The sequence below is a fragment of the Pristis pectinata genome, chromosome 23, assembly GCF_009764475.1.
Source record: "Pristis pectinata isolate sPriPec2 chromosome 23, sPriPec2.1.pri, whole genome shotgun sequence".
Taxonomy (NCBI): Eukaryota; Metazoa; Chordata; class Chondrichthyes; order Rhinopristiformes; family Pristidae; genus Pristis; species Pristis pectinata.
The window spans coordinates 27,409,857-27,424,476 of NC_067427.1; the positions used below are offsets into that span (position 1 = coordinate 27,409,857).

A 14,620-nucleotide genomic window follows, 5' to 3' on the forward strand; every position below is an offset into this window, starting at 1 on the left:
CAGAACAAGTGAATAACTGAGCTCTGTAGGCTGGCTGCAGCAGCATCTGCTGACTGTTACTTTCTCCCCTGAGTACTCATAAATAAGCAGTGGATCTTTTTGCATCCGCTAAGTGAATTGATGTAATCACTCTGTCCTAGAAACCCACAAAGTTGGACCTGCCTTAAAGCTGCCAAGTAGCACATAGACAGCGAGAGGACTTAAGTGGACAATGCAATCAGGTAGCTGGATCGATTTGCTTCCACAATCTACCTCAGCCAGCAGATTGCATAAGGAGTCTAAAGCTCTGGCTCCCACGCCACTCTTTCAGTGCATAAGGACATGTCTGCTTCATAAAGCTCAATTGTAAGGACAACAGCAATGTTAGCAAGAAGTTGGGATGTCCAGAACAACTCAGGCTGGAGACACTGTTCAGCATTGTTGCTAGCCAATCCCTGGCTTAGCAGAAGATTCTGGGGGCATTAAAATTGCTTCTTTCCACTAAGCTAGCAGAGCCAATAAGTTCCTGCACTGTCCATCAAACACTCCCCAGCAGGAGCAGCACAGGTTAGACACAGGTAAGAAAGGCATTCATTTAATTTGGCGCAGTTCACATCACAAGGCATATTAATGTGCTTCAGTGAAAGATCCTGCAGGGAAGTGAGGCAGCAGAATCTCACAAAGAGCAATGAGATGAATAACCAGTTCTAGTGATCATGGTTGAGGCAGGAAAGTGGTCATGATCCTGGGAGAATTCCCAGCTCTTGGACAAACAGCAAAGGAGATCTCTAGAACCCATCTCAAGCTACAAAAGGGCCTGACATAATCTCTCTCTCTCTCACACACACACACACACACACACACACACACACACACACACACACACACACACACACACACACACACACACACATTCAAACATGCATACTAATAACACACATATGCGCGCACACCATTCAGGCTGACACATCCACCCACACATAACACACAAAAAAACAAAATGAAACAGACAGATCAACAAGCAGGCATATTAACACAGGCAAACAGGCAGAATAAAGCTGCAAGAAATAGGCAGGATGACAGGCATCCTCAGTACTTACTCTGAACTCTAATTCTCCGACTCCCAACCATTCGAAGGTGTTTGCGGAAATTTCTGCAGTAAAGAAACTTCATTTAAGACCAATGTAATCTGAGTTGACTCAAAGCCAAAGCATGCGATGATATCACTGTGACTTAAGTAACATGTGGTTCTTTGCACGTTTATTGTGGTGAAGGTATCAGCCAGACAAAGCCACAATGTTTTAGAAACAGACTGCTGTGTGCGAGGGCTGGGTATGAGTGCCTGGAAGTTCCTACACCTGAGATCCCTGTCATAGCTGCCTTGGCCTGAGGAGATACTCCATCTGTGCCAGACTCTGTCTCCAGCAACCTTCTTGTATTGTTTTACAATTTACACTGGCGACCTGTCAATGACCTACCTTGTTACTTTGGCAGGGGATATAAGACCTGGTCACACATGAACTGTGCCAGGCATGGAGGGCACCGCATTTGTTCATTTTAAGGCAGACTTTACACCAATACACAATGTCACCTCCAGATTAATGAATTTCAATGGTTGAGAAGGTATTGCAAAGACATTCCTGTTCAGTACCAAATATCAGGAGACAGAGAGCACAAAGATTCATCCACTCTGCTCCAATGCAACAGTGCACCAATCTGACATCCCTTCATTCCCGATTGAGTGGTTATGATCCTACTTCCTTTTCCCAGGATATAATGTCACAGTAATGTGAATCATGCACTGCAAGCAATAGCCGGAAGTGCCCAAAATCACGATCCTCACTCCATGCATGTACCAGGAGTGCAAGAGTGGGATAGTGACTCCACAGTGTCAAGTAGTGTTGGATTTGGGGGTTGTTTATTATTTCCAGTGCGCAGTCAATGCTCTGAGACCCCACCCATTCCACCTGGGATTCTTCCACCAAGTGGAGAGATAAGACTGTCATCAGACCAAAGAGAGGACAGTCTAACCCACAACGTCAGCAAGCCCACTGGAAGTCATCTTCTGGTATGTGCACAGGTGCATAGTCTTTGATAAGAGGAACCAGGGAGAAAGCTCCATACCTCTGGATCACAGCGGCACACTCATTCTCCCGTTTTCTTCTCTTTCGTTCTGTGAAGCCTCGGAAAGCCCTGACAGAAGACATGAGGAACAATCATCACAATGCGAGATGTGTTTTGAAAATGCACTTGTGCTCTAGACAAAGAGGAAAGAGTTGCTATGGAAATAAAAGTAAGGTACTCACGATATCCTTCATGACAGGCATGTGGATAGGCAGTGAAAGAAAAAATGAAAAGATCGGGTTACTGACTTTGAAACAGACATTATCCAACACTTGAAAGGACATTGTGACACTAACTCATTCTGTAATCCAACACATGGACATTTTTACAGTAAGTCACTGCATAATTCAATGCGGGGACACTGGTATAGAACTCATTCTGTAATCCAACACAGGGATGCTGTTACAGTAACATTATGTAATCCAACATGTGGGTATTTTTACAGTAACTCACTACCTAATCCAACACAGGGACATTATTACAGTAACTCACTTTATAATCCAACACAGAGACAGTGTTACACTAACTTACTTCCTAATCTAACACAGAGACTCTATTACAGAACTCATTCTGTAATACAACACAGGACACAGTTATTGTAACATTCTGTAATCCAACACAGGGATGCTGTTACAGTAACTCATTATGTAATCTAACACATGGGTATTTTTACAGTAACTCACTTCATAATCCAACACAGAGACACTGTTACACTAACTCACTTTGTAATCCAACACAAAGACACTGTTACAGAACTCATTCTGTAATACAACACAGGGGCACCATTACAGTAACTCATTATGCAATCCAAAACAGGACACTGTTACTGTAAATCATTACATAATCCAAGACAGGGTCACAGAGAATTCATTCTGTAATCCAACGCACAGAGGGAGTTATGTAGTTCATGCCACAGTCAAACACAGGGACACTATTACACTAACTCACTCTATTATCAAAGACAGGGACGGCGTTCCTCAACTCATTCCATAATCCAAGATATGGACACTGTTACAGGAACTCACACCATATGCAATATATTGACATTGTTACAGTAACTCACTCTGTAATCCAACACAGGAATACCGTTACAGGAGCTCATGTCATATCCAATATAGGGACACTGTTACAGTAACTCACTCAATAATGCAACAGAGGAATACTGTTAAAGAACTTGTTCTGTATCCAACACAGAGATATTTTTACAGAATTTATTCTCTAATCCAACAAAGGGACACTATTACAGTAACTCATTCTGTAATACAACACAGAGACAGAGTTACACTAATTCACTCCCTAATCCAACACAGGACATTGTTACAGTAACTCATTCCATAATCCAACAGACGGATACTAGTACACTAACTGAATCCGTAATCCAACACAGGACATTGCTGCAGTAACTCACTCTGTAATCTATTATGTGTTCCTTGTTACTGTAATTTACCCTATAATACAACATATGGACAAACTATTGCAGGAACATTCCATAAGCCATTGCACAGATATTGTAATGCTAACGCTCCCAAATCCAACACATGGGTAGACTATTATATTCATAATCCACCAATGTCACAGTTCACAAGATCACAAGGCAAAGGAGCAGAAGTAGGCCATTCGGCCCATCGAGTCTGTTCTGCCACAGTTGATGATTCATAGCTACTGACACACTCTATTAACACTAGTAAAATTCTCATCCCTGTTTTCAAATCCCTCCTTTCCCTCTTTCCTTCTGCCCTACAACTTTGATTTGTTGACTTCTCCATTGTGGCCTCTGGCACACATGACATTAATCAGGAGAAGCCCCTTCAATAGTACAGACCTTAAGACCTGTAACTGCCTCTTGAAACCTGCTTCCCTTTCCTCATTTAGGACTCTCCTCAAAAGACTGTTTCACCGTTATTAGCATTCCTGACCTTGAGTCATAAGGTCAGGGGCTCAAGTTTCACTACAGAGAGTAGCGTACAAAAGCTCAAGCTAATATATCAGTGCAGTGTTATGGAGCCCTACTGTTTGAGAGGCTATCTTTTTGAAGGCTGCCCTCTGCCTTTGTTGTAAATGATTACGTGACACCATTTTGAAGAAAAGCAGGTGAGTTATCCCTGTTGTCCTGGTCAATATACATTCCTCAAACCAGTGACAAATGCCTTACTGTTTATCACCGTATCATTGTTCATTGTACTCTGTTGGAATTGGCCATCGCCTTCCCTTTGCTATAACAATCATCACGCATCAAAGAAGTTTCACCGGTCATAGACCACTTATAGGGATGTGAAAGGCTATATGTAAGTCTTTTCTTCACTGACTAAGATTTTGCCCTAATGTTCCAATATCAACGGGAGATGGATTGCTTATATATTGAACGTTCCACGAACTCAAGATGTCACAAAGCAGGTTACAATGAAGTGCTTGGTCTGAACTCCTGCAAGAAGTATGAAATATGAGAGCTAATGGGTGGGAAAACAACAGTTTCCACAGATTTACCCTGGAGAGCCAGCCAAGACGTTGGTGCTCCTGTACCCACCAGACTCAGAGGCTGACACACACACACACACGCACACACGCACACCACTTAGTAGTGCTTTGTTTGATGACCCTCTTGTGGAAGGTGCTATATAAATATAAGTTGTTGTTCAAGGTTTTATTGAAAATATTTCCATGTTGCATCACCTGATGGCCGTCTCTCTTAATAGGAAGTTGAAGAGAAATTGGATCTGAAGAAGTGTGTTGTATAATATTGTGACCTGCTTATATTTTTAAATCAAAAAACAAGTTCAACCTTCTTGAAGTGCTGGTAGAGGTTTGATACAATTGAGCAACTCACTGAGGCATTTTGAAGGGAAGTTGGATAACCCATCAGTGTGGAATTGAAGGCCAAGTAAGGCAAAGGAGAGGACGGACCTGATGTGGGGAAGTGGGAAGCAGCATAAACATGGTGGACTGAAGGGCCTGTTTCTATGTTGTATGACTCTATAACAACAGGTTTCCTCTCCTACCAGACATTATTACATAAAGGAAAACCAGTTAGTTGGAATCCCTTTGTTAACAATGTTAAGTAGTAACCTTAATTTAAAAACCATAAGTATTTTGTTTTCAATTTTTACATGAAAGCTTTATGCTTTGCAGGCTTAAACTGGTTGAATACTTTTGAGCTCTTAACTAACATTGCAACAAGGTACTGTTGTACGTTCAAATTCTCTCTTCATAAAGCAATGCCTGAAACCAGAAGCCATGGTGTCAGGTGGATTACTTGTCCTATTTATTCAGTGGGGAAAGGATTTACAATGCCTGCTCATTTACTCAGAGCCACCTGGGTACCAGTGCTGCACTTCAGTCAGTCAGATTTCTCTCCAGACTGGATGTTGTTAAATGAGATAATGAAAGTCTACATCAGCTGTGTCTCTTATGATATTAAATTGGTCCAAAGACCATCTATTCCCATTTGTCTTGTCTGATAGGCATTAAGAAGAAAGAGGGTCCTCAGTCCTGTGTGGAGTGACATTCCTTTGGTAAACAAGTATGGGGAATGGATAGCAGGCTGGATACAAAGCATGGACCAGGAGTTAAAGGTCATTACTCCAATTGGTTGTTGGAGTGAGGCTGTGGCAGAGACCATTGTTGATTCACCACAGTCTGAATCTGTGGATTGGATACAGCATTTCAAAACTTGCAGATGTCACTAAACAAAGGAATCCACCAACAAAATCCAGGAAGTCAATACATTTATGGAAGGGGCATGCAATTAGTAAATGAATTTCATACAATGTGCTAGGAATAAGGAAGTTATATGCTCCTTTAAAAAGTGTCAAACTGAACTGGAGGAAGACAGAGATTGGTGGATGCAAAGGCTGCTTAAAGTAATGATGTGCTAATAATGCTGTACAAAAAAACAAGGCAAGGGAGTTAATCTCTGCAGTGCTAGATCTGTAGAGAAGCAATGATAAATTTGTATATTCATGCAGTACTTTAGGAGTTTGGGCTTGCATGAATTAAAAAATTTATAGAGGCTGTAGAGAAGGTGCAAAGGAATATTTACTAGGATGGTGCCAGAATTGAGAAGTTATTGATGTTATTGAACTGGGGAGGGGTGGGCTCTTTCCTCCAGAGTCAGGGGTGAGCAGAAAAGTTTTCAAGATAAGGAAAGCATTTGACGGAGCAGGTACAGAGATGTTTCCACTTGTGGGTGATACCAGATTGACAGGCCATGAGTTTTAGAAACTCGCTATTAAATCCAACAGGGCACTGGGGAAAATGGTCATTTGTCAAAGAGTGGTTAGAATGTGGAACTCCCTAACACAGGGACAGGGCAAGCGGCATTGATTCACTCCAGGTGAGGCTGGACAAGCCCACAGGACAGAGGAAGGGATTGAACAAATCGGTGAAATGTTATATAAGGGGTGGACAGAGGTTTGATTGACGATTGATATCTGTATGGATCTCTTGAGCTGGATGGCTTGTATATCTGGTTTTTGCTACTTTATTACGCTATGAATTGATTGATTATAAAGTGATTTAACACATCCTGAAAACCCCAAGGCATTTTATTTCCCTTTGCCTCCACTAGCTCGTGAAATGCAATTGCATATGTTTGATATTCCTTATCTGAAACTAAATCCCAGTATTTGTTCTGAAGTACATTTTCATAGCTCTGTTCCCTTCTCCCACTGCTATGGTCATTGTGAAGTCACACTCCAGATTTACTCTTACTAAAGACAAGCAGATGAGCAATTGCATTCAACTTCATCACTTCAGTAATTGAGACATGTGAAATACAAGTGATAATATTGGGCACTGGAATCTCTCCATATTCAAGGCAAGTGTAAACACGGATCCTTCATTACTTGATCGGCTGATTCCCAAAGAGGATTATCATCGAGAAAACAATTGGTTGAAACCCTGGAATTATTATATTATACATGACGTACCACTGGTGTATTAAATTTACATTCAATTATAAATTCACCAATGGGAGCGCTCACTTAACATGCTGGCTGACTGAACTTACTGCTATTCAATATTCAGTGCGATCTCATTAAACACCAAACCTAGCTCTCAAATGCTGGCATACTTTGTATGTTTAACAAAAATCACTGATAGGAATAATAGAAGTGTATCAAAGGAGGCTTGATCGTTGGGTGACACCCAATTAGTTCCAGATCAGTGGAATACCACTCAGGGTGCGGGAAGCTTAAGGACCTGTGCTCAAACCTCTGGTTAGTACAGGCTGTTTCTGTTATTACTAAATCCAGATGCATTTTCCCTTCATGTACAGTACACACCAGATAAAAGAGAACAAATCCTTGCATCAGTAAATGTGCAGCTCGTGCTTGTTCACTGCCAACTCCTGTTTATGTGCCTTGGCCAAAAGGGAATAATAATTTTCTATGTCACGTAGCACCTGGGCTCAGCGGCTTACGTTGCTATCGGTCCCCATATCCTCTGCTTTAAAATTCTGATCCTTGTTTTCAGGCTTACGACCATCTGAGGGTTCAGTGTTTCTCTGACCCTGCACCCTTGCCCAGGCCCCATTCCTTCACCCTCAATCGCGTGACTGCCATCAGCCTAATTGACCCCTGCCTCCCTAAATCTCCCTTTTCCCTCTCCTTAGCACCAAGTTTTACTTAAACACTTTTTTAGGCGTATTTTGGAGTGGTAGAGTCAGGTATCACAGAAAAAGGCCCTCAGAGTCCTCATATACCATCAAGCAACAATTTGCACTAATCCCTCTTTATTCTCCCCACATTCCCGTCAATTCCCCCAGATTCCACCCCTCACCTACACAAGGGGAAATTTACAGTGGCCAATTAACCTACTTCTGTGTGAATAGAATCCTGAGAATACCTCTGGGCATGTTGCTATATTAAAGGTGCATTACAAATGGAAACTGTTGTTAGTACTATCTGGTTTGTGTAGGTCTCTGTGTCAGCCTTCAACATGACTGGGGTAAAAAGGGCACGAGGGAACTTTCCACATCATTGGACAGCATACACTTAAAGCAGGTTTCAGTGACAAAGGCACTGTGGATCAGGCCATTCCCTCAATACAATGTTTTCCACTGTCACTTGACACAATCTACAATGACACATCTACAATGACAAAATTATTGAATGTCTGATTGCCATTTGGAACAAATAGCAGATTCTGCGAGACTAGATCTCCATCATTGCCCTCACACACACGCTGACCCTCCCGCACACACACTGACCCTCTCCCTCACACACACTGACCCTCTCCCTCACACACACTGGCCCTCTCCCTCACACACACACTGACCCTCCCTCACACACACTGACCCTCTCCCTCACACAAACACTGACCCTCCCTCACACACACTGGCCCTCTCCCTCACACACACACTGGCCCTCCCTCACACACACACTGACCCTCTCCCTCACACACACTGACCCTCTCCCTCACACACACTGGCCCTCTCCTTCACACACACACTGGCCCTCCCTCACACACACACTGACCCTCTCCCTCACACACACTGACCCTCTCCCTCACACACACACTGACCCTCTCCCTCACACACACACTGACCCTCTCCCTCACACACGCTGACCCTCTCCCTCACACACGCTGACCCTCTCCCTCACACACATACTGACCCTCTCCCTCCACACATACTGACCCTCTCCCTCACATACACACTGGCCCTCCCTCACACACATACTGACCCTCTCCCTCACACACACTGACCCTCTCCCTCACACACACTGACCCTCCCTCACACAAACACTGGCCCTCTCCCTCACACACACTGACCCTCTCCCTCACACACACACTGACCCTCTCCCTCACACACACTGACCCTCCCTCACACACACACTGACCCTCCCCCTCACACACACACTGACCCTCCCTCCCTTTCTCTCCCTCATGCAGACCTTTTCACTCTCTCATTTACACCATCTCTCTGACTTGGTCTTGTTCTCCCTATGACGCACGGACTCTCTCACATGATTTGACTCTCTCGCTTTCACACACACTTTGACACTCCATCTCCCCCCATGTACTGACTCTATCTCCCTCTTCACCTCATATGCTTTGACCCTCTCCCTCTCTCCCCAAATTCTGCATTCAATCTGTGCTTCTCTCTCACACGTTGACTCTGTCTCTCACTTGCTGACTCACTCTGTGTCTCTCATGCATTGACTCTTACCGCCTCTCTCATTTGCTGACTCTCTTTCTCATGCATTAATTCTCTCTCACACTTTCTGACAGACTCTTTCACACATTGACTCTCTCTCTCTGAGCTGCTGACACTCTCTCTTCCTCATGCACTGTCTCTCTCTCTCTCACACACACACATTGAATCTCTCTCTCTCTGAGTTGCTGTCACTCTCTTTCTCTCCCTCACGCACTGACTCTCTCTCTCTCTCTCTCTCTCTCTCCCTCCCCACCCCACACACTGATTATCCCTCTTCGAGGTGCCCGTCGGGAAAAAGATGAAGACAGATAGTGCCAGTGGTGGACGGATCAGTTTTTATGTGTCCAGGTGTATGTGACTCCAGACCCACCCCATGTGGTTGATTTTTAAATGCCTAGCAAGCCACTCAGTCCAGGAGAAATAATGTCGGCCTTGTCTGAAGCCCAGATCCGAAAAAATCAGGAAAAAATAACTTTAGAGACAATAAGAGTCGAGAGTACACTCCTTAAAAAAGGAAGTGTCACTACCATCTAGAACTATACAACAACAACTTGCACTTACAGCATCTCTAACATTGGTGGGAATACATCAAGGCACATCCCTGTGATGTGGAAGCTTAGGTGATTCAATGCTAATTTGGATGCAATGCACAGCAGATGAAAAGGAATGTCTTCTTGCTGCCTGATGCCACACAATTGATGAGTGACCCTTATGTTTGAAGTCTGAACCTGACTACTTTATTGACAGATTGAATGGGGAAACTTAGATTTGAAAGCAGAATGCCTTGTGAGAAATTCCCAGGGCAGGGAGCTTTAAGCCTATGATGTTTCCCTTCTGAGACTGAAATATTACCTTCAATGGATGTCTTAATGAATCCAGGTAAGACTTTCAACAGACTGTGAATCTTTGGCCTTTTCAACTAATGGTACACATCTAAAGAAAGAATTTGCATTTACATGAAAATCAAGCAAAAAGTGCAAATGTTGGAAATCTGAAATGAAAAAAGGATGCTGAAAACACTCGGCAGGTCAGGCAGCATCTGTGGGAAGTGAAACAGAGTTAATGTTTCAGGTTGAAGAGTGAAGGGTCTTCGTCAGCTTCCCTCCTGTGCGGGAGGTGGTCACTGTCAGGTGCACAGTAGCAGAGTGTCCAACAATAGGAGATGTAGAGACTCCAGGAGTGTTGATGTCCATAGTTCACTTGGCAACAGGCGTCCTTGTGTTGAGTTAAGATTAACTGACTTATTTCCCATTGCAGGCACAATCTGGAAGGTGGCCCTTAAACTGCACATATTTCTACATCTCACCTGCCCCTGCCAAATTAAGTTCAAATTTCCCACAAATTCCTAATGTAAAATGTTTAGAAATTAGTATAAACTAGCTGGGCCCCAATGAAAGCCAAGCCAAACCTGGACCCAAAACGATATAAGTCGCTGAAAATCAAAAACTGCAGATGTTGGAAATCTGAAATGATAATAGAAAATGCTAGAAGCATTCAGGTGTGCAGAGATAACCAGAGTTAAAATTTCAGATCAAAGGCTTGAATTGGTGAGAGGAGGTTCTGACAAAGGGTCTTTAACCTGAAAAGTTAACTCTGCTTCTCTTCGCACAGATGTTGCCTAACCTGATGAATGTTTACAGCACTTTCTGTTTTTCATTTACATATTGCCTTTTGTATGTTCTTGAGATCCCAAAGCACTTCACGGTTAATTAATTACTCCATTTAGTTTCATCACTATTTTCATTTCGGCAAATATGTCAGGTAGTGTCTTCATAGCAGGATGCTACACACATGAATGTTCTTGTGGTGTTAGTTGACAGTGAATATTGCCGGGAATCTGAGGAGAACTCACCCTCATGTGCTTCTCTTCAAAATGTGCAACAGGTTTGTTTAACATCCAAATGGGAAAGTAGATAGGACCGTGGTTTAAAATGTCATCTCTGAGATTGGACCTCTAACACTGCAGCAGTCCCAGACTCTAAAATAAATGCAAAAACTTGTCCGCAATGTTGTGCACGGGTTAAATTTTGCTAAGTAAACCAGGATAAAGGCAGAATGGCTTTTGTTTTATCAGCAAAACTCTGCATCCTAAAATTGCCAATCCATGCACAGGCTTTTACATGTGATCACAGCAGTTAAGACATAATAAATAAGAGCAGGTCAACAACAGTCAAATCTCCTCTGCCTTTCAATAAAATGTTTGAATCTCTGCATCAAGTCTACTTTCCTGCTCTGTCCTCCGACACATGAATTTCCTTACTACCCAAGCATCCAGTGATCTCACTTGGTGACAAACTTTCATAAAGCAATGGCAATGTGTCACCATACTCACGCCTGCATCGTGGTAGTGGCTGTCTGAAAGCTGAAAAGGCTTTCCTTTGGAAACCAAGTCCGGATTGGAACATCATCTGAAAGAAACCAGACTTTGATCAGCGTTAACCATAGAAAGAAAGATTAGGGAAATGATTCAGTAAAGCTCACCCTAAAGCAGACAGCAAAGAGCTACAGACATGTCTGTTGGCTGGATACTGACTGTGACCACAGATGAAACTGAGGAGAGGAGACAGATGTCCAAGTGACCACCAATCAGCCAATCGAATGACAAGCCACAAACAAACTGCTGGGGGAAATCAGGGGGTTGAGCAGCATCTGTGGGAGCGGGAAGGAATTGTCGGCACTACAGGCTGAAACCCTGCAATAGGACCTGATGCAGGGTTTTGACCCAAAACATCAACAGTTCATAAGATTTCTTTATTAGTCACATGTATATTGAAACACACAGTGAAATGCATCTTTTGCGTAGAGTGTTCTGCGGGCAGCCTGCAAGTGTCGCCACACTTCCGGCGCCAACATAGCATGCCCACAACTTCCTAACCCGTACGTCTTTGGAATGGGGGAGGAAACCGGAGCACCCGGAGGAAACCCACGCAGCCACGGGGAGAACGTACAAACTCCTTACAGACAGTGGCCGGAATTGAATCCAGGTCGCTGGTGCTGTAATAACGTTACGCTAACCGCTACACTACCGTGCCTGCCCTCCCACACAGATGTTGCTTGACCTGCTGAGTTCCTCCAGCAGATTGCTTGTCGCTCCAGATTCCAACATCTGCGGTCTTCAATCAAATGCCAAGAGGAGATTTACGAGGATAATTCCCGGAATGAAAGGGCTTACGTACGATGAGCGTTTGTCAGCCCTTGGACTGTACTCACTGGAGTACAGAAGAATGAGAGGGGACCTCATAGAGACATTTAAAATGTTGAAAGGACTGGACAGAGTAGATGTGGTCAAGCTGTTTCCCTTGGTGGGTGAGTCCAGGACCAGAGGGCACAATTTTAGAATTAGAGGGTACAGGTTTAAAACAGAGATGAGAAGAAATTTCTTTAGCCAGAGGGTGGTGAATTTGTGGAATTCCTTGCCATGTATAGCAGTGGAGGCCAGATCATTGGAGGCGTTTAAGGAGGACATAGATAGATATCTAAATAGTCGGGGTATCATGGGATAAGGCCAAAGATTGGGGTTAGAATAGTGTGTTTTTTTTTGCCCCCCCCCCGCCCAGTTTCTCATCTATTTTTCTTTCTTCCCTTTTCTTTGGAGCAGACTTGATGGGCCGAATGGCCTACTTCTGCTCCCTTGTCTTGTGATCTTGTGAAAGGATAAAAATCAACCAGCTTTGAATTAAACTCTGCCTCACAGGACAGTGGCTCTCAAGAGAAGGAGTTAGAACTGCAGAAGCAGAAGTACCACCAAACCCAGAACCTCACTGGCCACTTCTTAAGATTAAAGGTGTCCGAGCAAGAGTCTGTGAGCTACACAAGTTCTCACTTGGTAGGCTCTTGCATGAAATTCACCACTCCCATTGGTAAGCACACACCCTGATCTGCTGATACCAACAGAGGTTGGTGTAATTAAGCATCACTGAGGCAGCAGCAAGAACTGGCCTCTCCAAACCTCTGGACCCATCAGATTCAAGACAGCCAACGTTGTCTGATCTTCGAAGGTCAGGTTCTCGGGGCAGGAGTAGTACGTAATCTCAGGGTCTCTGTTTGGCATATCTCCCCTGGGAGACTTATGTCCAGGGCCTAAGATATTGTCCCAAAACCTTGTAGGATTTTTGCCTCAAATCCAACATGGCCTTTTACCAGATTCCAACAGAATCTCACAGGCTAGATTGCAAGAAGCCTGGCCAAAGCAAAACTACTCCTGGCACCACATACTACAGGGATGTTTCTAGTCAGGAGTAGATTTTAACTGCAAGCAACAGCATGCCGTTCTCCTGGCTCATAGAGAGATACAGCACAGAAACAGGCCCTACAGCTCACTGAGTCCACACTAACCATTAATCACTCAGTTAAACTAATCCTACCCAAACCACTTTATCCTCCTCACATTCCCATCAACTTCCCCCAGATTCTACCACTCAACTACACTTCGGGTAATTTACAGCAGCCCATTAACCTATCGACCTGCACGTCTCTCTGATATGGGAGGAAGCCAGAGTTCCCGGGGGAAACCCACACGGTCACAGGGAGAACGTGCAAACTCCACACTGACAACACCTGAGGTCAGGATTGAACCCGGGTCGCTGGAGCTGTGAAACAGCAGCGCTACCAGCTGTGCCAGGGTGCTGCCTGTTATTGAAAATGGGCAGATTGAACAAAAGTGCCATTGTGTCCAATTCAGGAGGTGTTTCAGGAGGTGGAAGCTGATAGAACTCTGTAATTGATTATATTTGTTGGAAGCTAATAACCAAATCTATTTGCAAATGCTTAAGCAGGCACGGTAGTGTAGCAGTTTGTGTAATGCTATTACAGCGCCAGCGACCTGAGTTCAATTCCGGCCACCGTCTGTAAGGATTTTGTACGTTCTCCTCGTCACTGCGTGGGTTTCCTCCGGGTGCTCCTGTTTTCCTCCCACATTCCAAAGACGTACGGGTCAGGAAGTTGTGGGCATGCTACGTTGGCGCCAGAAACGTGGCGACACTTGCGGGCTGCCCCCAGAACACTCCACGTAAAAGATGCATTTCACTGTGTGTTTCAATGTACATGTGACTAATAAAGATATCTGATCTTATCTCTTAAGCTAAAGATGATCTGCTGGATAGCTCCACAATCCATCAACCATCTGAGTCATTATTCATACAACCACCTTGTTGCAATCATACAAAAGCACTGTAACCCAGTAACCCAGAATACGTTGCTACCAAGTGCAAGCTGGCTGTAGAGAATCCTAGCAACCAACTGCAAATTATTTCTCAATAAGACTCCTGCCTTGAAATCAGAGCAGTAATGTAATTGTTTTTGAATGCGTTTCAATGCGGGAGGTTTTATCATTGTCTCTCTGCGGCAGCAAATACCTCAGGTCCA

General features: G+C 43.9%; 1 protein-coding gene across 1 annotated transcript in view; it reads right to left on the reverse strand.

The window, feature by feature from the left end:
* The window catches only part of nsmfb (NMDA receptor synaptonuclear signaling and neuronal migration factor b), a 66,678-nt gene that overhangs the window by 38,166 nt on the left and 13,892 nt on the right, over positions 1–14,620 (reverse strand). Inside the window, exons 4-7 of the mRNA XM_052037390.1 lie at positions 11,589–11,664; positions 2,286–2,291; positions 2,104–2,172; positions 1,080–1,132 (exon numbers count right to left, since the gene is read on the reverse strand). Coding sequence (XP_051893350.1) covers positions 1,080–1,132; positions 2,104–2,172; positions 2,286–2,291; positions 11,589–11,664 — 204 coding nt within the window. The remainder of the gene's footprint in view (positions 1–1,079; positions 1,133–2,103; positions 2,173–2,285; positions 2,292–11,588; positions 11,665–14,620) is intronic.